The sequence below is a fragment of the Watersipora subatra genome, chromosome 7 (assembly GCF_963576615.1).
Source record: "Watersipora subatra chromosome 7, tzWatSuba1.1, whole genome shotgun sequence".
Classification (NCBI taxonomy): Eukaryota; Metazoa; Bryozoa; class Gymnolaemata; order Cheilostomatida; family Watersiporidae; genus Watersipora; species Watersipora subatra.
This window is the reverse complement of record NC_088714.1, coordinates 13,051,318-13,075,636: the sequence shown is the minus strand read 5'-3', so window position 1 is coordinate 13,075,636 and position 24,319 is coordinate 13,051,318. Positions and strand designations below refer to the sequence as shown.

General features: G+C 36.6%; 3 protein-coding genes across 6 annotated transcripts in view; 2 read left to right on the top strand and 1 right to left on the bottom strand.

Moving 5' to 3' along the window:
• The first annotated feature begins 1,774 nt into the window (after window positions 1-1,774).
• LOC137401057 (ras-related protein Rab-11A-like) lies at window positions 1,775-10,105 on the top strand. 2 transcript variants are annotated; one of them, XM_068087406.1, is made up of 6 exons: window positions 1,775-2,123; window positions 2,534-2,645; window positions 2,747-2,830; window positions 3,144-3,337; window positions 8,603-8,683; window positions 9,630-10,105. In XM_068087406.1, the coding sequence occupies exons 1-6, from the start codon at window positions 2,087-2,089 to the stop codon at window positions 9,788-9,790; spliced, it is 669 nt and encodes a 222-aa protein (XP_067943507.1). In that variant the 5' UTR covers window positions 1,775-2,086; the 3' UTR covers window positions 9,791-10,105. The 2 variants fall into 2 exon arrangements, with proteins under 2 accessions (XP_067943507.1, XP_067943508.1); XM_068087407.1 differs by having other exon boundaries at window positions 9,254-9,773.
• LOC137401058 (large ribosomal subunit protein uL14m-like) lies at window positions 10,031-16,253 on the bottom strand. Its single transcript, XM_068087408.1, has 4 exons — window positions 16,223-16,253; window positions 13,142-13,191; window positions 11,422-11,549; window positions 10,031-10,613 (listed from the first exon to the last, which is right to left on the bottom strand). The coding sequence occupies exons 2-4, from the start codon at window positions 13,180-13,182 to the stop codon at window positions 10,369-10,371; spliced, it is 414 nt and encodes a 137-aa protein (XP_067943509.1). The 5' UTR covers window positions 13,183-13,191; window positions 16,223-16,253; the 3' UTR covers window positions 10,031-10,368.
• Window positions 16,254-16,459: 206 nt separating this feature from the next.
• Window positions 16,460-24,319, top strand: part of LOC137400281 (tyrosine-protein kinase Fer-like) — a 41,352-nt gene continuing 33,492 nt past the window's right edge. For 2 of the 3 annotated variants that reach the window (XM_068086609.1, XM_068086608.1), the window contains exons 1-3: window positions 16,460-16,598; window positions 19,773-20,004; window positions 21,201-21,374. In XM_068086609.1, the coding sequence (XP_067942710.1) occupies window positions 19,801-20,004; window positions 21,201-21,374 (378 nt within the window). In that variant the 5' untranslated portion in view covers window positions 16,460-16,598; window positions 19,773-19,800. Of the gene's footprint in view, window positions 16,599-19,772; window positions 20,005-21,200; window positions 21,375-24,319 lie in introns of those variants that run through there. The other variant, XM_068086610.1, reaches the window with a different exon arrangement.

The window sequence follows — 24,319 nt, the reverse complement described above, 5'->3', positions numbered from 1 at the left end:
CTATCGTTATGTAATGAGAACTTTTACATAATTTGCAGCCAACGGCATTTAGACAATTCAAACATTGTTTTTAAGTCAATTTACACTCTTTCACATATGATAAATACCACCAAAATCGTTATGCCAGTTCATTTGCTGTTTTGCTTCTTTAAGAGACACATGAGCTTAAGTAATCATTATATTTACTGAAAGAACTTCCTGGTTGCTTGAGCGTTTTTAAAAGAGTGCTATCGCATTAGCATATCAAATCTATAATTATAGATTTAGACAAAAACATTATCTTAACAAAAAAGATTGGTTACCTCCTGTAGGGAACCAACAGTATGTCGTATTCAAGGTACGTATTCAGTGCACTGTTTTCAGCAGAGTATAAAGAGTTGGTTCCAGCAGAGTATGAATGATTGGCTTCAGCTATTAGCCTTCTGTTATTTTTAGTCGGTTGTGTCATAAGAGGTCTCGAACTTAGGGCACTCTGTTGGCTATATCAGAGGTAAGAAGTTTGTAAAAAAACACCAAGCTCAAAGTTGGTATTGTCCCTTCTTTTTCAATTCTTTTAGAAGAATCCACTTTGATTGTTTTGACATATACACTTTATTTCATTTATTGGAACCTTGCTGCACTTGCTGAATGCAATAATATTTTAGTTCTCTATCTGTTGCTGTAGTGGAACTGGGCTGGCTATACTCTACGTGTTGTCTTTCCTTGCTTATGTTATGTTGCTTAGTTTTTGACCTTGACATCGGTGATCATTCTGGGCGCAAGTTAACGCAATAAACTACGAATAAAACCGCAACTCTTCAATTCTACCTTTAGCCAAACGCAATAATACTACAGTTGTTTATGTGATGTTTGGACAAATGGTACTTATATAGAATTGTAGCATTACTGTTGTGTTGAACGTTGCCGAATTGCTTCTATAAGTGTAATAAGCACAATAGCTGGTTTTCGTAACAACATAATGTTTAACATTTTGCACCTTAATTTTGCATCAAATTGTAATCTGACACTAAAAGCCTTATTTTCATGCATTCGTCATAACTTTTTTTTAGTAAGGAAATAGAAAACAGTCCTCGATGTCCATAGACGACGGTCAGATCTAAAAAAGAACGATTTGTGAGTTTCTAGCCCGCAGTTCCTAACTCGGTTTGAAAACTGTGTAGCTGTGTTGGCGATTATATGTTATCAGTAGTACCATGGACGTGATGGATTTATTTAATAGAACTATAACTGTTTTGTAGCTAGACTAATATTTGCTAAAAAGTCAGGTTCCACCATGCGTTTAATAGAAATATAACTGTTTTGTAGCTAGGCTAATAATTGCTGAAAAGTCAGGTTCAAATTTGTATTGTAATTAGAAAAAGTAAAACTGTTTTGTGGGCAAGCCAAAACCTGCTGTAGTCATATAAAATAACCGTTTTGCAATGTAATACATACGTAATAGTTTGTAATAATACTATCAATGTACAAGCTCTATTCAAAAATATACTAAAAACCATTTACAACAACAGCCTACTACAACTACTCAGTGCAACTAGCATTAGCAGTTTTGTAGTTGCGTAGAAACGGTCTTATTAACGCGCAGTTATATTGTAGGCGCCGAAATTAATTCACGTGTACATTCCGCAACTGATTTAGGAATTGCGGCTAGAAACTCACAAATCGTTATCTTTGTTAGATCTGACCATAGACGACGGGGTGTAGAGGGCGGGAAGCACGTCCTGTTATACGCGCATGTGTAGTATTCGATACATTACGCCCCCTGGCGGCTCGTTAAGTCACACAGGAAATGAAATCGTAAGGGGCGTAAGACGATCTATTCAGCTGTCAAATTATTTAGCACAGTTTCAATCTAAAGTAATCTCGTTTGCTATTTAGTCTTAGCTCAAGCGTCTGTGTCTATAGTTTTTATTGTTTTGCAAAGACTAGTTTCATATAACTTCATTGGATGTAATCGCCTTCTATTTTCCTATTGTTGGTCAATAATATTTTGGAAAATCGAATAAACTTGTTTTATTTAACAAGTTTCTACGACTTAGGCCGTATCAGGCAATACATCTCTCATTGGGAGATATCTTTTGCTGTAGAAATGAGTAAGGACGATGAATACGATTATTTGTTCAAAGGTAAGTTTGTTTACTGTTGCCATTTGCCAGATGATTCTACAACAAGTTGACAAATGTTTCACTACAAGTCTACAATACATGTATAAATATTTTTGAACAGTTTGTCAAAAGTTTTACTATAATGGAAACATCTATAATTATATTAGTGTCGAGGCTTGGTGTACCAAATCTTTAAAAAGCTCACAGGTACTCATGTCTTCTTGAATCTTCCAATCGCGCGCTTGATAGTACCAAAGTTGTTGCATATTTCCAATCGTTTTTTTCGTGGATTATTCCTATATGGCTTGTATTTAGATTATATCGCAAAACTTGTGTGTTTGTCCGCCCTGTTAACTGGCCTGTAACCATCCTTCATTACGCCATTCGTGTTTGAATAATATTTGTTAAAACGTCCATTATTTAAATTGCAGTGGTGCTGATAGGGGACTCTGGTGTAGGCAAATCCAATTTACTTTCACGATTCACAAGAAACGAGTTCAACCTAGAAAGCAAAAGCACGATCGGGGTGGAATTTGCCACTCGGTAAGTAATTTCAATAGAATTTATACTGATGGTAGCATCGTTGATATTCTGCTCTGTTTGATTATCATGTGAGTGATAACCGTTTGTCATTTTGATTGTAGAAGTATACAAGTTGATACAAAAACTATAAAAGCTCAAATATGGGATACAGCTGGGCAAGAGCGATATAGAGCTATCACATCAGCGTAAGTTGATTGTAACACTGCCAAATGCAGGAAGTTCCGAGATGATAAATTTTAATACTTTGTGAACTTTATCCAACATTTTATTCTACCTATTTCTATTCTAGTATGTTCCTGGTCTGGTATTGCATATCCTTTCATTTAGTTTGTTTCAAGTTGCATAGGTTTGAAATAACTTTTAAGAGACTAAGGAAACCTCGTAATAACATGTGAAAGTTACTTAAAAATTATTGTTCCGATAGGTAAAATGAAGCTGAGTCAGCTTTAGTTGTTTCAATAATGTGCTTTCCTATTCTGGTTGATCCGTATGTTACAGGTATTATAGAGGTGCTGTTGGTGCCCTACTTGTGTATGATATCGCGAAACACTTGACATATGAAAATGTAGAGCGGTGGTTAAAGGAGTTGCGTGATCATGCGGACAACAATATTGTCATAATGCTAGTTGGCAACAAGAGTGATTTGAGGCACCTTCGAGCCGTGCCCACGGATGAGGCCAAAGCCTTTGCTGGTCAGTCATGTTCTCTATGTCTAGCGAAACATTTAGAGGTGTCTAATGGTATTGATGGGTCTACCAGTTTTGTGAAGTGTATTAGTCGAAAATTAACTAGTACAGTCAAATCTAAATTGGCCACACCAATCCCATTACGGTTATCGTTACTGACTACAATTTTTTATTATTGAGTTAAAGACTGTTTTGTATACTGAGCTGATAGGTTTAATTCAAATTTCACATTTTTAAAGTAAAAAAAACTTTGTATATTTATATATATCTATATGCATGTGTGCGCACGCTTGTGTGTGTTACATAAACGCACAAGTGACTTTAAGTTGTGACACAAGTTGACAAGTTGTGACACAAGTTGACAAGTTGTGACACAAGTTGCATTTAGTCTCATTCAAGAAGAACCTTTTACAGATAATACACCCAAAAAGAAGGTACATTAAAAGGGGGGAAAATTTTTGATGAGTTGGATTAGACTTTTCGTTGATACCGCTTGTTTCAATCTCAACAGTTCTTGTTTTTTCGTTAAGTTTCATGAAGTAAACCAAGACACTCATGTGTGTCTTTAGATTCCTTTTGCTTAGGTGGTTCAGGGGTTCTTTTCATCTGCCCTGTACAGTTTTTGAACATTTATTTTAGTATATTCAATAGTTGCACTACGCAATTTCACGCTAGAATCAAGTTGAGTCATTATTGGCATGGAATGTGCATGGCCCTGTCTATGACACATATTTGACTGACAAAGCTCTATGCTTTAGAATATTGATAAAAATCTGCTCCTAGACTAACTTTGACACACCATTCTTGAGCCACTACAGTTACTACTCTCCATATGACAGGCATACTTTGTAAATTCAAACAATGATTGCTAGTGAACTTGTTTGCCGTTTCCCTTTTCTCAAAAAGTAATTACCTGTTTCCATCGTTTGACGTTGGTTTGTATGTATGGGATGAGTAAACGATTGCTCAGTGCATACCTCTTGTCAGCGAGTGACAAAATTTCTCAAATTCAGTAAAACACTTTATGCAAAGTAATCCAAAAAGCTAATTGTGGAATCTCATCATAGCTAGTTAACATTTTACAAATTTTACCATTTGATTTTGACAAAAAAATTCATGAGCAAGTATCAAAGCGGTAGTTGTACCAATTGGCTTTTGATAGTCGCCAACAGTTGGACAATTATGGTTGTCTGAATTTTTGGATATGTGCATACTTGTCATTTGTCAGCACTAATGAAGGGACCATTCTCATTCGCTGGGCTCAGTAAGAACTAACTTTTATAAGGAACCAAGTATGACAAGCATGAATTAGTCATAATAAGTCCCAAGTAATAACTAGGTAATGTCCAGAGCGCACTGACACATATGTTTGTGAATTGTTTCAGCGGAAACTCGGTTTTGCTAGTTGTTTGCTGTGAAATGTTTGTTGTATAAATCACTTGTTGTTAGAGCTTCTAATTTACATCAGAGAAATTTCAGTAATGCCGTGTAATTATAGCACTGTTTTATAATTATTTAGGCCATCTGAATTTTTCTAAGCATGGGCATTTTTAAAGCTGCCTTTAAAATTTCTTAATTGAATCCTATTGTATTGCCTTCTTGTCAAACTTTGCGACAAACATCTGAAATGGGGCATAGAGAACTGAAACATGTCATGTGTTACTTAGCTATTACTAGAAACTTGTGATGTGGCAGCCATTGGCTGGCATACCACGTTATCAGTTTGCGTAGGGCTTGTCCTGCAATGCCCCTTATGGTAATGCATTGTTTAATACCTTTGTTCGCTAAATAAAGCATCATTGATTATGAGCCAATAAAAGCTTTAATCGTATAACCATTGAGTCATTCAAGTGTGTCATGATGACGCGCAGCAATTATCTAACTTCAACCTTTCTACCAAAGATTGTTATTCAACGTCGAAATTTAAGTTTATTTTACTGTAAATCATCTGTTCACTATATTATTTGTTAGCTGCTAACCATATTGTTAAAAGTATAAGTTGAATTTGGCGCCTAATTTTGTTGCCAGTTTTCCATGCTTCTCGCTCAGTAGATCGGATGGAAAAAAATTTTTACACGCATGTTAAATTTGCATAGTATAAAGATTAATCTTTTTTACCTGGCCTGCTTAGGTTCAACCCAGACTAGTGTGTGTGGCAAACCAATGATAAGCCTCTATCCAAAAAAGTGATTGTTAGGTTGTTCCGCAGTTTTGTTGACGATCGCATGCCGATTTTCATTAATAAGTTCATTAGATAGACCAGCTTTTCTGTAGTCAAAAAATTAGTTTTTTCAAGCTATATAGAAAGCAAGCCTGGTATGCAATGTTTAAACTTTGATATGAAAAGTTCCATTACATGCATGTTTCACTTAAAATTAATGGTGGCCCAGTGCATGAAATATTATCCCAACTGGGGCGTTTTCGGATTCACAGTTGGATATACTTAATAAAACATTCAAAAATATCGATAATTTAATGAGGCACATAGCAGCATGCATTTGTAATTAGTCGCGGGTTATCTTCTTATGCATCCTTTCAATGGTATGCCACCATCAAAGTACTCACTATGTGAATCAAAGGCTTAAAGGGGTGACATAAGAATAAATTCAGTAAAAAACATTTAGTAAATGCCAAACGTTTACGTTGTACAGTTACTGTAATGTTACAAGATTAAAGGTTGACTTACAACAAAATTCACATTACCGTTATTTGATATGAAAAGATTCACCATGTCTTACTCTGTTGTGTGGTAGGTGCAAAATATGTGGAAAGCTGATTACAAGCTCTTAAAACGGGTGTCAAACTCATTTTCACCGAGGGCCACATCAGCGTAATGGCTGTCCTCAAAGGGCCAGATGTAACTGATAATTGTAATGAAATGTAATCGAATAATATAAAATAACTTAAACTAGTCTTCGATATTAAATAACTCTGACTTTATTACTTAAAGTTGCAAACAGAACAGTTGCACAGCAAAACATGCAGAACACTTGTTTTCGAAAAAAAATCAGAAAAGTTACACAATACCCATCAACATGGGCATACTTTCAGTAAAATCAAAAATTGTGAGCTGCTAAGAACATGAATTTGTTGGCATACACACATTAAATCTGCAAACACTAAATAATTGCAACAGCAGCAACACAAAATCAATATGTAAGCAGCAAAATATCAAGAAATTATTTGCTATTTGCTGAAACAAAGTTAGACTTGCACCAAAGAAATTACAAAATATACAGTATTTGACTAAAATTAGTAATTTATTACACACAATACCAAGTTATGAATATTATTTATACATGTACAGTTAGTCATGAACATGAAAATCACGAAACTATAATTTCGAATTTTTCCTCGCGAGTATTATCTTTATAGCATAGCAAATCTACATCCCAATATAACTCGAATAAACTGTCATAAACATGTTTCAAACAATAACATTATGTTCAGTAACTCTGTTCTTGACTTTTCAAACTTCAGGGGCCGCTCTAAGAATGATTATGATCCTATCGAGATTGAATGATAACTTTTGTCTGACTACCGTTGACAGCCTAAAAAGTGCATTTTTATTCGAGTGTAACGATGCAAATTGACAAAATTAAAAGTTAGTAAAAACTTTGAAACATTAAAAATAATGCTTCAATTTGATTTATGCAGTCTTTCACTGTCTTACCCCTTCTGAATCTGCATATTTACTTCTGGAGTTGAAAAAAAATTGATCGCGAACGATAAATTTTAAAGTGACAGCGATGATTTTCGGTTCAGTAGATGTCGCAATGGGCGTAGTAATTTAGTTATAACTTTTGCCAGAGAGATCATTGAGGTATATATGTACGTTTGTTTGATTGGCCAAAATTTTTTTTCTGATTAATCAAAATTATTCTTATGTAATGTAAAAATAACAACACAAGGAATGGACAAATTTCAGAGGCAAGATAACTCGCGTTGGTGTGCCTAGCAACGTTATAAATACGGGAGAATGAGTCTCGGGCGAATGAGTAATTAAGCCCTCGCGGGCCACCTAAAATGAGGTGGCGGGCCACATGTGGCCCGCGGGCCATGTGTTTGACACCTGTGTCTTAAAAGCTCAAAAGCGAACAGAAAATCGCAGCCACACGAGACCGCCGTAGTTTGGATTCCCTTTCCAAAATGGCTCAAAAGTGATGTAGTTGCGAGAGATGGTTTCTGTTTACACTTTCTTGCAACCTTATTCGTCGAAATATTTTCACAAATATACTTCACACATTCAATCAAACTATGTCTATTGTTCTTACGCGTCTGTTTTATCGTCATTGTAATGCTTTCACTTTTAGCACTGATATCTTATAACTTACCGTAAAAAATCGTTAAACTTTTTAACCTTAGCTTGAAGGAGTACATATTATTGTCTGATAATCATGACAAGCCTGTTTGTCACCTGTGATAATCGAAAAGATCTGCAAAAATTATTTGCGAAGTACTGGGTCACATGATCGGAGAACGACTTGATGATTGAATGATGCCAAAACAAAACTGTAAAGTAGCGAGTGTCTATATTTGATACGGGGTCTTCGGTAAAGCCCGAAGTGTTTGTCATAAACTAGTACTACGATAAGTTTTAAATTGAGCTTTGTATTGGCCTTTCAATTCACGTGACAAGACGATAACCAAATTTCGTGGCTACGTCATCGAAATAAAGAGATTCCAATCTATGGCCGCTTTTTGTTTTTGAGCTTTTAAAAGCTTATAATCACATTTTCACATTTGTCACCTACAACACAACAGAGTAAGACATGGTGAATCTTTTGATAACAAATAACTGTAATGTGCATTTGTTGCAAGTCAACCTTTAACTATTTTCAAAGATCTCAGGCCGTGGGTTTTAATGATGTTTAGACATGGATGCACTTATTCTCTGTCGATGAACCATTTGTTGTGCGCTCCAAACAAGATAGCATTTGCTGCAGTTCTCCTGCAATTATGAGGGTGTTCAATCTGAATCCTAACACCATGTAACGTATCCCCCTTCCCTTATCCAAGCATCTACATCGCATATGTGAAGGGATTCATAAAGCTCCTTTATTGGTGTAGCCACAGATATGCTAGTAATTTTCTTTGCAACTAAAATGGGCCTTGTAACAAAGGTATTTTTGTGGCCACAACCGTTATCGACTGGAATTGTTTGTGTTAGGTAGACAAGTAGGTAGGCTTATATTTATAAATAGCTGTGCTTCACAATCTTAGCTAGCATGGTTAGTCCAAATAACGCGTTATGTAAATATTTATCTTCAGAGAGGAATGGACTGTCTTTTATTGAGACATCGGCTCTGGATTCCACAAATGTAGAAACAGCTTTCCATAATATCCTAACAGGTTAGTGTCATTATCGGTTCACTGCTTCCTATTCATGAACCAAATGTTTTTGGGAAAATTGTTGTGGGAAATGTTTTAAAATCATGCAATGACATGGAGCAATCGGTAGTGGCAAGCTGACTTAATTCAATTCTGATACAATTTCATGGTATCATTGACGTTTTAATGGACTCTGTCATCATTAGCAAGTGTTCTGATTTTTCCTGAACTTCGTTGTAGACCTGCTTCAAGATATTATTTAATATTTCCCTTTCCTGCGTAACCAAATGGCTTTCTCTGGTCTGGTCTAGGCTTTGTTTGTTTCTGCTAGTGCAAGGTGCAGCTGGGCTAATCAACAATATGGTGTGGTGGAGCTAATTCACGTATTTCACAATGGTCTATTTCACTCACTTGTACTCCAATCTTTTCTTTACTATCACACACACACGCAATCGTTTAGTTTCTGAAACAAACACAAATTCATAGCTATTACTGGTTCCAAAACTCCTGTCAGTAACTTTGAGCTCAGTCCATCACCCGATGAAATATTTTATTTCCAAAATAGCAGTTTTTTTGCTTATTTACTTTTAGAAATATACAGAATAGTCTCTCAGACGCAAATTGTCGGCTCTAGCAGTGATGATAGTAAGATTGGTGGAGACGTTAAACCGATACATATCCCACCCACTGAGCAACAGTCGCCAGGGGGCAAGAAATGCTGCTAACTTCGTCCTCCTTATTCGTTGAAACAACAATTATAACTATTCATGCAGCCATTTGGACTGGGATTGTTGGAATCAGTCTTTGGTGGTGGGGTAGTGACTAATGGTGAACCATCTGATGGAATGGTGACGTACACCTTTCTAGCTAACTCACCTGCTCTAACTATTCCAACTAAATGTGCTTATACCATATACATTGACCAAATGTCGCCTTGAGTCGTTCTACCATTCGCTATAACTTATAGAGATCTACCGAAGATTCCAAGCTCGTCAGAAGAGTTCAGAGACGGATGTGGCAGACACTCAGTCACCTGGTGTCGCTCCACCACGTCCTTCCGCCAACACTGATGGGTACATTATATCTGCCAAGGATATGCATAGCTCCAGCAATAAATGTAGTTGCTAGAAATGCAGTTGTCTTAGCAGTGTGGCGCGTTCTGGTGACTTCATGATATGCAATGCTTAGTTTCAAGAAAAAGATATCTTATTTATGTTGACTACTTTCATACAATTATTTCCTCTTTAGAAATACGATTAATTTGTTGTTTCTTGTAATTTTCTATGTTATGGCAAGTAGCGCAGGTGGTCACACATGTGTAACTGCAATGGTTATCATGCAGAAACAGTATCATAGTTATCAGGAATCTTTTCCACATTGATACATTTCCCTTATATTGGCTTTCCATAGCATTATATAACATAAACAATATGAAACTCCTCAACAAGTAAATGGCCTGTTTGTGTTGACAAGGCACTGATATACAATTCAAGCAATAATAAACTGCGTTTCTGGACACACGGTCACATACTAGTGCATGTATAAAAAAGTATCCCCTTGAAAAGACCAAAAATAAAACCGTCAATGGAGTGCAATTTTCATAGAAACTATCACCTGCTCATAAGGATTTGAAAGTACATACACCGCTGCCACTCCTCATAATTTTCGTTTCAATTTGTGATGTAGGCAATCTTACTGCATGAATATCATACAAATTTAGAAGCATTAGGTAAAATTTTTGCTACATCTTTTCCTTTGGCTTTTAACATATTTGGTATAGGAACTCGAATTTTGGTGGCAGATGGTGAGCCATTATCTTCCAGGAGAACTATATTGTTGCTGTCATATCTGGGCACACCGTGTCTCTGGACTTGTCTACAACCTACAAGTACAGCCTTTTTGGGCTGCCCTCTGATAGCCACCCTTATGATGTCCCCAGTTGTACCGATACCTTCAACAGAACAGTGTTTGATTGGGTAACATGATGAAAAGATAAAACAGCGAGTAAAACAGAATTTGTCAGTGATTGTAACATATCCGCATGGCAAGATATAGCTCGTTCCATCAATAACAGCACTTCAGTCAAAACACATTTGCCAAGGGAGGGAGGGTTGTGGGTGAGATTAAAAGTGAGACGCAGCGTGGAATTCTTTACCAAGCAATTTCAAAAATGCGTTCAAAATGACTACTAAGTATACATTCTGTGGGCCAGACAATTCTTTTAGTCGGAAATGTTTAATATAATCAGTTGGTGTAGATCAGTGACAAACACAAATAAAAAACTACTATTACAGGGTAATATATATTGCCACTATTCTTCAATAGCTGATGTAAGTAAAGCGATGTTAGAAATAAAACCTTGTATAACAAAGCCTACCACTAAATGTGTAGCTTTTATAGCGATATTAAAAACATGTAATGGCCGACGTAGTTCGGAAAAAAGATTACCTACGTAAAACAATGAGTGCGTAGTTGTCAGTGTGGACCAGATCATCATGCAAAAGGCAGTCTAATTTGGTTTTGGCAAAAATAATAAAATAAAAAAATTATTGCACAGTTGGGTAAAATCGTAATTTAATACTAATTTTTGTGACTCATTCATTATTAATTAAAATGAAGCTACAACCTTTTTAACCTCCATTATTTCACCATGCGTGGTGTCATGTTCAGTCGTTTTAAAAGAAACAGCTACTGTCAAATTACAAACCATACAAATAAAACAAACTAGCAGAAATATTAATAGGAGGCGGCTTACGTACGAGTCTTGTTGTAAACTCCTATGCAATAGGCTGGTCGGCCTCTGTCGACAGCCTCTTTACCCAGGATGCTATTGTCTACAACCTTCAGACGAGTTCTTAGTTGTACCTGTGCGCAGCTAACACTCGTGCTGCAACAAGAGAATAGTGCTATATCCAAATTGCTGATAAAGAATGTTTTCTCTGATCAATAGAAGCACGAAAAGAGCCGGACGCGTGAAGGAGAGATGAAAGCAAAGGGTAGTACGTCATAATAAAACTGCACATAAAATGTAACTCTGCGTGACTGGCATAACCGCTCATACACTTTTGCAGTCTAACTCTGTAAAAGTGTTACACTTGAGTAGTAGTAAAATTGACATCTGAAATTATTTAAGCTTTACAGCTTTACATTATCACCCAACACCAGATACAAACAATAACCACAGATGTCAGTGTTTTTCGGCAGCAACATCTGATTTTCACTCACACTCTCTCTTCATAATAACCTTGATGGCATAATCTATATATATATTTCTCAATGTTGGTCTGTCCGTGTATTTGTCCGTGTATTTGTCCATGTTTAGTTATAGAAATCTTGGAATAATAAATCCGTATCTCAGAAGATTTGATCTCGGACCTTCCCATTCACCAGTCCGATGCCCTACTAAGGTAGCTACACAAGCTTGATAAGTTCACTAGGCGATATGTGTTGCTATACGGGAGCAAGTACTCTACCGCTTTAGGTCACGATGCAGGTGATCGTGAGAAGCTGGTAGCTCTTAAATAGAACCCTTACTCAAAATTTTCCATTGGCTATGTGCCAGGCTAATAGCAAGTGGCAGGCAACTCTCATTACCTCTCATTGTTTATAAGCTAATTTTTAATACTTGGGCAACACCAGGAAGCACAGCTAGTCTTTACTATAATAAGAGCCGTGTCTGTCCGTATGTGTGAAGCCACGCTGAGAGTGTTAGAAAAAAAATTGCCTCGCATGGAAATCATACCCAGGCCATCAGATTCAAAGGCTAACACATTACCACTACACCACTTGATCGCCTCACCACTACACAGGATAATTATGCAGATACTGATTAACCAAGATGATCTCTCACAGTGCGTGAAACTGGCATACTAGTAGGTATAGATCACAGGTTCCGTGAATAGTAATAAAGCTATAAGAGCAGAAAAGATGCCTGCAAGATACTGTTGCTCTTTGGTGAAGTTAATATAACTACTGATTTGATCAAACAAGTAATTAATCTTTAGCAATTTATCGACCTAAAATGTATATCCTACCAGTATTTATATACATATGAAGCACTGGTAAAATGGTATCTAAAGTTCATGCGCTACTTGGACACTCTCCTAGCTGCAAGACAAATCCGTTTATCAAAATTAGCAATTATCAGACATTGCAGTAATCCTAAAGGTATGCCTGTAGTCAGTTCTGTTAGTTAATAGAGTAATAAAAATTTTAAATCATACAAAGACGATCTCGGACTGTCACCCGCTACAATATAAACAGATCTAAACGAAACATAAAGATGATGAATGCAAACTTTCAATTGGAGTAGTTAATTACAGATTAAGTTTTCAATATCTGATTACAGATAATGAATGTTACAACCTGTGAACATCATTTGAACACAGCATTCTGAGTCTATTGACACTCCGACCACAGTAGGGAAGCATACACCAACATGCTTGGGGGGTCCTTATCATAACATATATCAGTACTTACCTGAATGTCCGCTGTGCAACTGTTTTAAGTGAGTGCAACATTTCAGCAATCTGCAGAAACAATATTGCTAGTTAGCCATGCATTTTCCAACACATTCAGGCAATTGTGGAAGCATTGAGACTAGATATATTCAAGTATACTAATACTTTAGTATACTAGCATGTACGCATACCAGTACCCGAGCAGCCAAGTGTGCTGTGAGAAATCGTACAAGTCTAACATCACAGAAGGTCGACATGTGTTTGATTTCACATGTGATTGGCATGCACGGGTGATCCGATTTCATTCAAACCAGTATTGAAATGATTGCAATTCAACAAAATTATTGGGGGCTGCTCGACAAATTATGGCTTTAAAACTTTCATTGATATCTTATAAGTTATAACAATCCACAATTGTTATAACTTTGTAAAGTTTAGTAAAAGTGTAAAGTTCTTCATAAAAACTTTTCTCTTCACCAACTTAACAAGCACACTCTGTTTGCTGATCATTTCATTGCAAATGATTACAACACAAAATAATATTGTAGTATCCACTTGCAGGTAACTAGTAGGCCTAATACATTAACAAATGCAAACAGCTAAAAATATCTGCGATGATTGACAGAAACTTCATAAAGCTTAGTGGTCATTAACGTGATAAATTTGTGTTCAATAACAAAATTTGCCTGGTGAGGGTCTGGCAGTAACAAAACTGATTTGTAAAATGTAGATTCTTGAAGCAATGATGGTTTGCAATCCTATCTAACAAGATCAAAGCAACTAGAGATTAATAAAAGTAAGAAGTAACATAACATGATTTTTACCAAGTTGTCACTCAAAGCTCAACGTATATCAAAATCATCAAATTGCAGAGTAAGAAGTTGGTTAATAGTTTTCTCTCCTTCTTGATAAGAATTCCTGCGACCCGATTTAGGTCTGAAAAAATAAAACGTTACCGAGAGGCTCTCTATTCAGAAGAACAAAATCCGTACGTACTTATATGTTTGGTTGGCATTAGGCCTTTTGAAGAACAACGTATCTAAAGCGTGATTAAAATTTAATTATTCGATTGAAAAATGAATGCTTGACGGGTGTCAATATTAATGGTGAGTATCATATTAAACTCTCTTGCGTTATAGAACTTATTGAGGATTAGAAATTTATTACAGTCAACTTTGAGTTCCAAGAAAAGATCTTGTTTTGGGTAGAGATATCCTTCTCTCCTCTTCTCGAGATCGGTGTGGGCGACTGCATTTTTTGCATGTTCAATGAGATGTTAGCATATTTTTTTAAATGGTAAATCTGTCTAAAAGCTTTTCTATTAATTTTTTCCAGCTCAATAATTTAATAAAGAATTTATGAAATAGACTCCATATTTCAGAAGCGTACTCCATTAAAAGCAAACAAAAACTAAAATAGGAAATCATTTTGTCAAAACATGATGCATTTTTTTGGAATTCCTATTAGCATATATAGTGTGGTATTCACTTTTTGCTTTCTACTTTTAAGATGGTCATTTTAATAAGGATTGACACACCTTGACTCCAATGTATAAAAAACTATCTGAATGTAATAGCGTGGTACCCTTCGAATGCTAAGTTGTATGAGTAGTTATGAGTAGCATTGAAGTGTGTGTATGTGTGCATATACCTATTTTAAAGCTCAGTAACCAGTCACTGGCCCGCTGTTGTATTCTATTTATTTGAGCTTGTAGAGTAATGCTGTCAGTAATGCCAACTGATGGATAAACAACTGCATCATCCGCAAACAGTCTCATTCAGGTATTCTCACAGCAAATACACAATGAGAAGTCATTAATATACAATAAAACCAGCAAAGGTCCCAGCACAAACGTAGTTATTCACGTCTGACGTAGTATTGTTATCATTGACACCATTAAAGGAAATTCAATGCTTGATAATGAAGTTTTGATAATATAATTCAATGAAGTTTTGATAATATAAAATCGCAAGTGTCTGGAGTATTGTAACACATAAATATGATCTTTTGCAACTGCTTTTTTATGCATATAAAATGTAGGAGGTTCATCTCATACATATCATGCCATGTTTGGGTTGACTATCAGTCATCTGATGATTTTGCTTATTTTCACCTGGCACCTGCCGACTTTAAATAATAATTAGTAAATAACTCAAATTAGCCTCAAATATATTTGTTTTTGCTCTCTAAAAGATACAAATAGGTTAGTTAACAATGCATGACGGAAGGACCATGCATAGGCTTCGGTAGCAAAGATACAGAAAATCAACGATTTAACAGCATTCTTGCCTTTGTTTCTGAATGGGCCAGCATTTGCTGTTTATAAGCAGTTGGGAGATGAAATTAAAAATGATTACGTGAAGCTGAAGCCTGCGATGCTTTAAGCGTTTGGTGTCAACTGCTATGCTGCTTACGACCAGCTTCAGAGACGCGTCCTACAAGAAGGTGAGACGGTAGAAGTATATCTATCTGATTTGAGAAAGCTGGTTAATCTATTTGAACAGACAGATGCAGACCACTTGCTGAAATGTGCATTTATGACTAGCCTTCCATTGGACACATCTGTTCAACTGAAATCGATGGCTTCGGTAGAAACCCTGGAGTTGACTGATTTGGTCGCACGCGCCAGACTGATGTTGTCCAGTAGATCAGGTAGTCAAGTCTGTGCTGTGGGCTACAGCCAATATGGACACAAACCAAAATTAAGTTGTTATATATGCGGAGGTTCTCATCTCGCCCGCAACTTTGATAGCTATATCTCTACCAGCAGTCTCATAAAGTAGCGTTAAAATCCTTAAATCAATACAAAAAAGCAGTGTTAAGTTTTCCATCGAACATTCAGCGCATATTAGCTGTAATTAACAAAACCATAGCGATCACGCGACTCAATATACAAAGCCAGTGCGCATTATTTGCAAATAATTTGTATTGCATTTGCTTTTTACAAATGTGCATCATTTGTAAAAAGCTTTTAAAGTGATATTGCTACATATACTGCATTTCAATTGAACATGTTACCTGTTAAATTCTCCACTAATAATTGTGAAGTTATTACAGTAAATCACCTCAGATACATTTAAACATTGAGACAAATACGTACATTAATTTGGGCAATCAGCAGCGGTGTGAACAATAATAATAAAAAAGAAAAGTGGATACGCTACAGCTGTACCAAATACAGCCGAACTAATAATTGGCCAACATCAGAACGAGTATTCGCTGTAAAATATGTACGTTCTTTGGCTAAAGGGTTGCATAAAACTTTCAACGAATAAAAAAGGAAATAGGCATTTGGCACTAATACCACCCATTTCAATGGTCATTTGTCTAGTTGTAGACGGAGCGAACCTTTGTGTATCGGTAATGTAGCACATTTGCCGTTAGCGTGATAACTTTGTACAAACGGTTACATCTTTAGGTTCCCAGTCTGTGGCGTTTCAGCGATGAAGGAAGTTGACAGTCTACTTTGTGCATTGGTATGATCGCCACTATGATTATCTATTATTTACATAGGTTTTGCGGATGCATAGTTATACAAGGACGAAAAGGCAATGAATCTTGTTTTGCCCAAAAGTATTGACGTATTGGCATCATTACACGCGCTAGAAATTTTTTTTTGTAAGATATCATTTTATAGCTGACTGCAGCGTGTAAAGTTATGTACTTATTGTCAAAACGTCTTGGATGCTTATTAGTTGTACAATACTATTGTCGTTGCTTATTATATTTCGATAGTATTGCTAAATAACGTGGCTCCATCGAGACGACACGCTGAAAGTTTGTTGCGTTCAACTATTTGTCGACCAAGTTGGTTAGGTAGTTCGATTAGGCGCCTGCACAACTGGTAAAGCAACCAAATTCTGTTAAGATACAAAATAATTGTTATAGCACCAGTTTGAAAGTGTTTTGACATCCTTGTACAAACAACGATGGAGTACAGTATTGTGCAACCTGTCAGTAGCATGTGTTTGAACATATCAGTTGCTAAAAGATAGGAACTGGTTTTAAGAAAAGTGTGGAACAACAAACATTATGAGAACAAGTCGAAATCAGAGTTTATTTTGTCACTATTAGCATATGCATGTATATAGTTATTGAGTTCATCAACCAGAGAGCACATAGGTGAAATTGGTAGGTGGAGTGACAGTTTCACTTATATTAGTAATTTCAGAAATAAGATAACTTGGCAAGCATTGGTCAAGCTCAGGAATGTTTTCATCATTTCCAAGCAAGAGCTTATGCTACATGTGGCATTTGTATATTTAACTCATAATTGAAATTGGAAATAATAGCAAAGCTTTTAAAAAAATATATTTTTCAGGTGATAAGAATTTTGACTGTTTTAATATTTATGGCTTTTCAAGTTTGCTCTTTAACAGCTTTATGTGATGCTTTTTTCTATCACATTGTATATGTAAGAAAAATTTCAGCGTTGCACGTAGTTTATCATATTAAGTTGTACAAATTCAATGCTTTTTCATATGTAGGCCAAGCTCTGACAACTAAGTCAGCTGCTTCCCCTTATCAAAACCGTCAATATAAGCAAATTTGGTTAGGTCGCTATGGCCTTACCAATGTTGTAGAAGTTAAGACCGTGTGATATGCTTTTTGTTAAGATAAGCAGATAATGTTATTGTTGACAAGACTGCAGGAAAGCAATGCGATATTACACACAGGCTTGCGTTTTTTCAAATCTATTTACACCCATTTATTTCCACCAGAATTTACAACGATCGATGGAGCCACTCTAAAATGACTGAGTTTTTATCAATATGTTTTGTAGCTTTACAGAACATTGCATTTCTGTTGATCCATTTTTTTTGCAATTTACTAGTCACAATTGTTGAATTTTATTTGAATGCACTTATTTTCCTTTTTACTGTTAACAAAAATTGATCATATCGATTAGTTGAAAAACATATTGGTTTATTAAATATTCATGTGATCTTTAAGTAATTTTACAGTTGTCCAAAGTCAGATTGTATAGCACATTGCCTTTCTGCTTGATCTAAACATAGACCTATTAACTTTACATAGTTGATAGGTATATATACAGTGTAGTTGGCAAGTCTATGATTTCAAATGTGTTACAACTTCATCCACTAACGCAATTGTTCAACAAATTGGTTTTAACAGGTTTGTCATACAACTACAGTAGGTGTATGGTTAAAACAGAAATTTGCTTAATAAATGTCTGGCAATAACAAAATAATTTGTAAAATATGCATTTTTGAAGCAGTGATGGTTTAAAATCTTACTTGAGAACACATTTTTCCTGTCAAGCTGTCGCGCAAAGCAAGGTGAATATTAAAAAAACTGTGTGATTTCAAGGCTCTAACATATTAGTAATAGCCATATTTCAGGTTAATCCCGGTGTATCCAGACTGAAAATTGAGTAGGATATTCAACGTTTTACATCAATTCACACCTATATTATAAAATATAAAAACAAAAATTGCATTTTTACATTAATACAATAGTTTTGTATTATGTGACATAATGATGTTCCCAGCAAGTTACTTCAACGAAGCTGAATAAAAATGGCCCTCAGGTTACATGACTTGTTGTGAACTAACCAATTTTGGTATCATTGTGTAGCTACAAAATTACTCTTTCTGGAAAAAGTGGAAGTTTGCTACTTGAATGCTTATTTATGGAAAGGCAACTCTACAAACTTCTTGGTATATATGCATCACATGAATTTGATCAAGCCGTAACATGAAGCTGACAACTTTGTCATTGAACATGTTATTATAATGAAGTTTTTTATTCAAGCCCATCAACAGAGCATATTGGAATGATAATTTATAGAGTGGTGTATTAATACTTGTGAAATCTTAAAAAACTCCATTCGACCAAAAAGGTGGCCTACACTGGACTACAACTGCACAGCACATTGCAACTAATAGTATCATGCTGTGGGTATGTTTTGTTTGGCTCAAATGACATGACATAAAATGACGATTCGCGTACCTTCTTGTTGTGCCGAACATACATGTGTGTCTTTCACTGAAGCTTCTTTGCTTTGACTCGTATGGCTTTATTTTGTTTCTCTTATAATATAGCTGGTACCTCGAAATGGCAATTTCATAAACTACTGTATTTAGAATAGTTTTGGCTTCAAATGAAGATTTCTTAAAGCACTTCTCGCATATCTGACCAGGATGTTTGTTGCAGCATTTTGCGTAAAAAGGTCGGGCACTTATCCAAGAAAGGAGTGTACCTATGTAAAAAAGGAGTCCACTTGCATAAAATGGTAGTGCACTTGCCTAAAGAAGTAGTGCGCTTGCGTATAAAGGTAGTGCACCTGCCTAAGAAAGGAGAGCAGGTGCCTAAAAAGGTGGTGCAGTTGTCCAAGAAAGTAGGGCACTTGCCTAAAAAAGGGATGCACTTGCATAAGAATGGAGTGCATTTACTTGAGAAGGTAGAGCACTTGCCTAAGAAGGGAAAGAACAAGAATATGGCATGTAGCATAATGCAGTAGTGCCGCTACCTAAGAAGGAAATACACTTCCTTAGGAGCGTAGAGTATTTTAATGAGAAAGCAGTGGCCTTAAAAAAGATGGCAGGGAATTTATGTAGAAGAATAGTGCACTTACATGTACATGTAATATGTGATTTGCAAATTTCATCAATTCCTTAAACTTGCAGTATATAATGTAACCAAGGAAAAGTTATCATGTCATTTGAAAAGAACATGCTGGGCACCAGCTCACAGGACATGGTGTTCAGGCTACAAGATTCTGAGATCAAACTGCTCGAAATGATAAAAGATTGCATACAGGCTCGAGTAAACAGCGACAAGGAGTATGCTCGTCAACTCTCCCTCTCCTGTACCAAAGCTCAGCGTCATACTCCGCTAGTACGAACTCCATTGAGTGAGGTAGGCAATTCCTCGTGGCTGGAGGTCATCTGGTAGACTTAAGTGGCTGACGATAGCAGATAAATTGAAGTGTTAGTCATTCAAACTGAGGTTAAACCCTACTGATCTCTTTTGAGGGCTTAAAAAGCTAGTAACTATATCGTTTTCTTGATAATCCAGCAGTTCTATTTTAATTGTTTTTGTATCTCTTATAGATTATCCAGCAGTGTGGTATTATATATGTGTGTGTCTTTAGAGATGTTGTTGCAGGCTTACATCATCGAACGTTCTTTTTAACTACATTGTAGCCTCAAGGTTGGTGTTGCTCCCGTAGTTAAGCCTAAATGTAGAGATTTTTTTATGTCGGTATCTGTCTACTAACATTGCCAATTAAGGTGATGTTGTTAGTGTGAGGGTATTGTGTTCACCGTGTGACTACAACTGCCATGCTACCTCCTCCAGTATGCTTTGGTTCATGCTGTCAAATTACCCATAGATCGCTATTCCGCTTGTCGGTCTTTCGGGTTAAATGCAGGCTGCTGCGCATACAAAGGTGTGGAGCTCCAAAGACTTTCAATGCTGTTTCGCTAGCATGAGAAATGTTGTCCTTCCGGTTACCATCCAGTTATTTTGGCTGCAATACAATTATCAAGTGTTTTTGGAAGTAAATATGGGTGGACTGAAATACTGACTTTAGCAAAAACTGTTAATATTGGTGCAGGCAAAGTATGAAACTGCGCGATTGACACTATTCACACGAGTAACTCGTGCGAAAGTATGTGTGGACCAAAGTATGATAGGCGTATGGAGCTGTTTACATGGGTAATTTTTTGTGGAAGTAGGTGTGGACCAAAGTATGATAGGCGTATGGAGCTGTTTACATGGGTACTTTTTGTGGAAGTAGGTGTAGACCAAACTATGATAGGCATATGAAGCTGTTTACATGGGTACTTTTTGTGGAAGTAGGTGTGGACCAAAGTATGATAGGCGTATGGAGCTGTTTACATGGGTAATTTTTTGTGGAAGTAGGTGTGGACCAAAGTATGATAGGCGTATGGAGCTGTTTACATGGGTACTTTTTGTGGAAGTAGGTGTAGACCAAACTATGATAGGCATATGAAGCTGTTTACATGGGTACTTTTTGTGGAAGTAGGTGTGGACCAAAAGTATGATAGGCGTATGGAACTGTTTACATGAGTACCTTTTTGTGGAAGTAGGTGTGGACCAAACTGATTTCCAAAACGGAGACATTATCAGCTTTAGTAAGGAAGCAGACTGAGCAGGTGCTCTCTTCTACGCTAGAAAAACTCCAGGTCCTCATAGCTGATAAAAGAGCAGCCAAACAAATGTTCGTGGAGGAAAAAGCTCATTTTGATTCTGAGTTGAATAAGGTCGGTGTGAATTTAGAACGTTTTGCTTATTTACTAGCAGTATTAACCTTGTGAAAATTTTAAACAGTTAATAAAATTACTGCTTCAAATAGGAATTAAAAAAGCTCTATAAAATTTTGCTTCAATAGTTCTAAAAGGCTTGTTTTGGGGAGGCACCCAAGGATTTGAGGCTGTAACAGCTGTTAAACCTCTAGTCTGCATGGTTTTGGGGAGACACCCAAGGATTGGAGGCGGTAACAGCTGTTAAACCTTTAGTCTGCATTGTTTTGGGGAGACACCCAAGGATTGGAGACTGTAACAGCTGTTAAACCTCTAGTCTGCACTGTTTTGGGGACACCCAAGCATTGGAGACTGTAACAGCTGTTAAACCTCTAGTCTGCACTGTTTTGGGGAGACACCCAAGCATTGGAGACTGTAACAGCTATTAAACCTCTAGTCTGCACTGTTTTGGGGGACACCCAAGGATTGGAGACTGTAACAGCTGTTAAACCTCTAGTCTGCATTGTTTTGGGGAGACACCCAAGCATTGGAGACTGTAACAGCTATTAAACCTCTAGTCTGCACTGTTTTGGGGGACACCCAAGGATTGGAGACTGTAACAGCTGTTAAACCTCTAGTCTGCACTGTTTTGGGGAGACACCCAAGCATTGGAGACTGTAACAGCTGTTAAACCTCTAGTCTGCACTGTTTTGGGGAGACACCCAAGCATTGGAGACTGTAACAGCTGTTAAATCTCTAGTCTGCACTGTTTTGGGGGACACCCAAGTAGAGATGCCCCGATTCTAATTTCACCAGCTGATTCAGATACCGATTCGATATACCATTACTTATTGAAAAATAATCCGATTCAGATACCGATTCAGATACCGATTCAGATTCTTTTGTGTTGCATAGATTATTGATAATTGTATTATGCAAATATAAATATAATGCAAAAAATATAAATATTTATGTATTTATTTGCTTGTATTTATGAAAAAAAGACATACATGTATATATATTCACATACTGGCATAACGTGCATCTAATAACAAAACAGTCCATGTTTCTTGAAATATGTCGATAATAATGGTAATTACTGTTGGTGGTACAGGTTGCTCTGTGATAATGAAATCTCTCTTCTACTGCTGAACGAAATGCTGCGCCTGTACAAGTCTAGAGCAAATAAATGCGTCTTTTAATTCAATTACTACTAATATACCGTTAGTGATTCAATTATCTCAGTGAGACGCCTTTATCTTCTATCACTATCGATGTAGCCAGTCGTACTGAAGAAGGACTCGCTTGCCATAGACTATGGAGGACAGGCTAAACACCGATAAGCCACTGAGGTTATTTTATGCGATACAAACGATACATCATATCGTCACGATCGAGATAGAGAGAGATAACTTTATGCATCGATTGCTCAAATTACTATCGCAATGCTAGTAAATAGAAACATTACACCGCATTCTTGTTTCTGATTATGGTTGTATTGTTCGTGATTGGCTGCAATAAATCACATCGCAGTAATTGGGAAATACCGCACTTTGTGATTACGTCCTGACTAAAGCCAAAATATTGCGCAGCTGTTTGGATGTTTATTAGGCTATAGACGTAAAATAGATTGTGTGACAGGTCCGGAATTCATTAGGTAAAAGCAAGGAACTTGCAGCTGATGATTTTTTATTAAAGTAGCAGGCTAAAATACAGGTTTCTGCTAAATAGCTGATATGTAAAAAGTATCTGAAGTTTCCGATTTTTTAAGAAAAGATCGGCCGATTCAGATACTTAACACCCATATCGGCACCGATACCGATTCCGATATCAAAATCGGGGCAACTCTACACCCAAGGATTGGAGACTGTAACAGCTATTAAACCTCTAGTCTGCACTGTTTTGGGGGACACCCAAGGATTGGAGACTGTAACAGCTGTTAAACCTCTAGTCTGCAGTGTTTTGGGGAGACACCCAAGGATTGGAGACTATAGCAGCTGTTAAACTTCTAGTCTGCACTGTTTTGGGGAAACACCCAAGGATTGGAGACTATAGCAGCTGTTAAACCTTTAGTCTGCACTGTTTTGGGGGACACCCAAGGATTGGAGGCTGTAACAGCTGTTAAACCTCTTGTCCGCACTGTTTTGGGGAGACACTCAAGGAGTGGAGGCTGTAACAGCTGTTAAACCTCTAGTCTGCAGTGTTTTGGGGAGACACCCAAGGATTGGAGACTGTAACAGCTGTTAAACCTCTAGTCTGCATTGTTTTGGGGAGACACCCAAGAAGTGGAGACTGTAACAGCTGTTAAACCTCTAGTCTGCATTGTTTTGGAGTATATTGTAATTAGTGGAACACGTGGATGATACATAATAGATTATGCAATAACTGGGAGGAGATATATTTTATTGATAGTTAGTTCATTTATATACTTCACCAAATGAGATAGTGTACAGATTTTGTTTTAATTTTTTTATTATTAATAGCATTCGATTAAACAAATACCAATTCTGATGGGTATTTCATGTAAACAACCGAAAGTCTTAGTGTGATCGGGCAGCGGTTTTAGCGTTATTCCATGTTTGTTGGCTACTAGATGAATGCCCGACGTTACCCAGGTAATAACAAGGTTTTTGATAAGAAAACTTATTTTTAATCAACCTATACAACATCTACTATTCTAACATTTAACTAAAGGGGTTTAGTTCATTTCTATGTACTGTGTTTATTTCTATTTACTGTGTTTATTTCTGTGTACTGTGTTTATTTCTATGTACTGTGTTTATTTCTATGTACTGTGTTTATTTCTATGTACTGTGTTTATTTCTATGTACTGTGTTTATTTCTATGTACTGTGTTTATTTCTATGTACTGTGTTTATTTCTGTGTAATTCAACTGTACCGGCTGATGTGCCTACAACAGCTTTAAATTGATTGCTTTAGTTTCGTTGGCAATGTGAGTTCAACCA

Excerpts from the sequence above, each read along its gene's own strand:
- LOC137401058 (XM_068087408.1), bottom strand. The coding sequence starts at position 13,182 with ATGTTGCACTCACTTAAAACAGTTGCACAGCGGACATTCAG. Across the intron at positions 11,550-13,141 it reads GTTGCACAGCGGACATTCAG|CACGAGTGTTAGCTGCGCAC; the intron begins GTAAGTACTGAT and ends CTCTTGTTGCAG. Across the intron at positions 10,614-11,421 it reads AGGAGTTTACAACAAGACTC|GTATCGGTACAACTGGGGAC; the intron begins GTACGTAAGCCG and ends GTTCTGTTGAAG.
- LOC137401057 (XM_068087406.1), top strand. The coding sequence starts at position 2,087 with ATGAGTAAGGACGATGAATACGATTATTTGTTCAAAG. Across the intron at positions 2,124-2,533 it reads ATACGATTATTTGTTCAAAG|TGGTGCTGATAGGGGACTCT; the intron begins GTAAGTTTGTTT and ends TTTAAATTGCAG. Across the intron at positions 2,831-3,143 it reads TATAGAGCTATCACATCAGC|GTATTATAGAGGTGCTGTTG; the intron begins GTAAGTTGATTG and ends CGTATGTTACAG.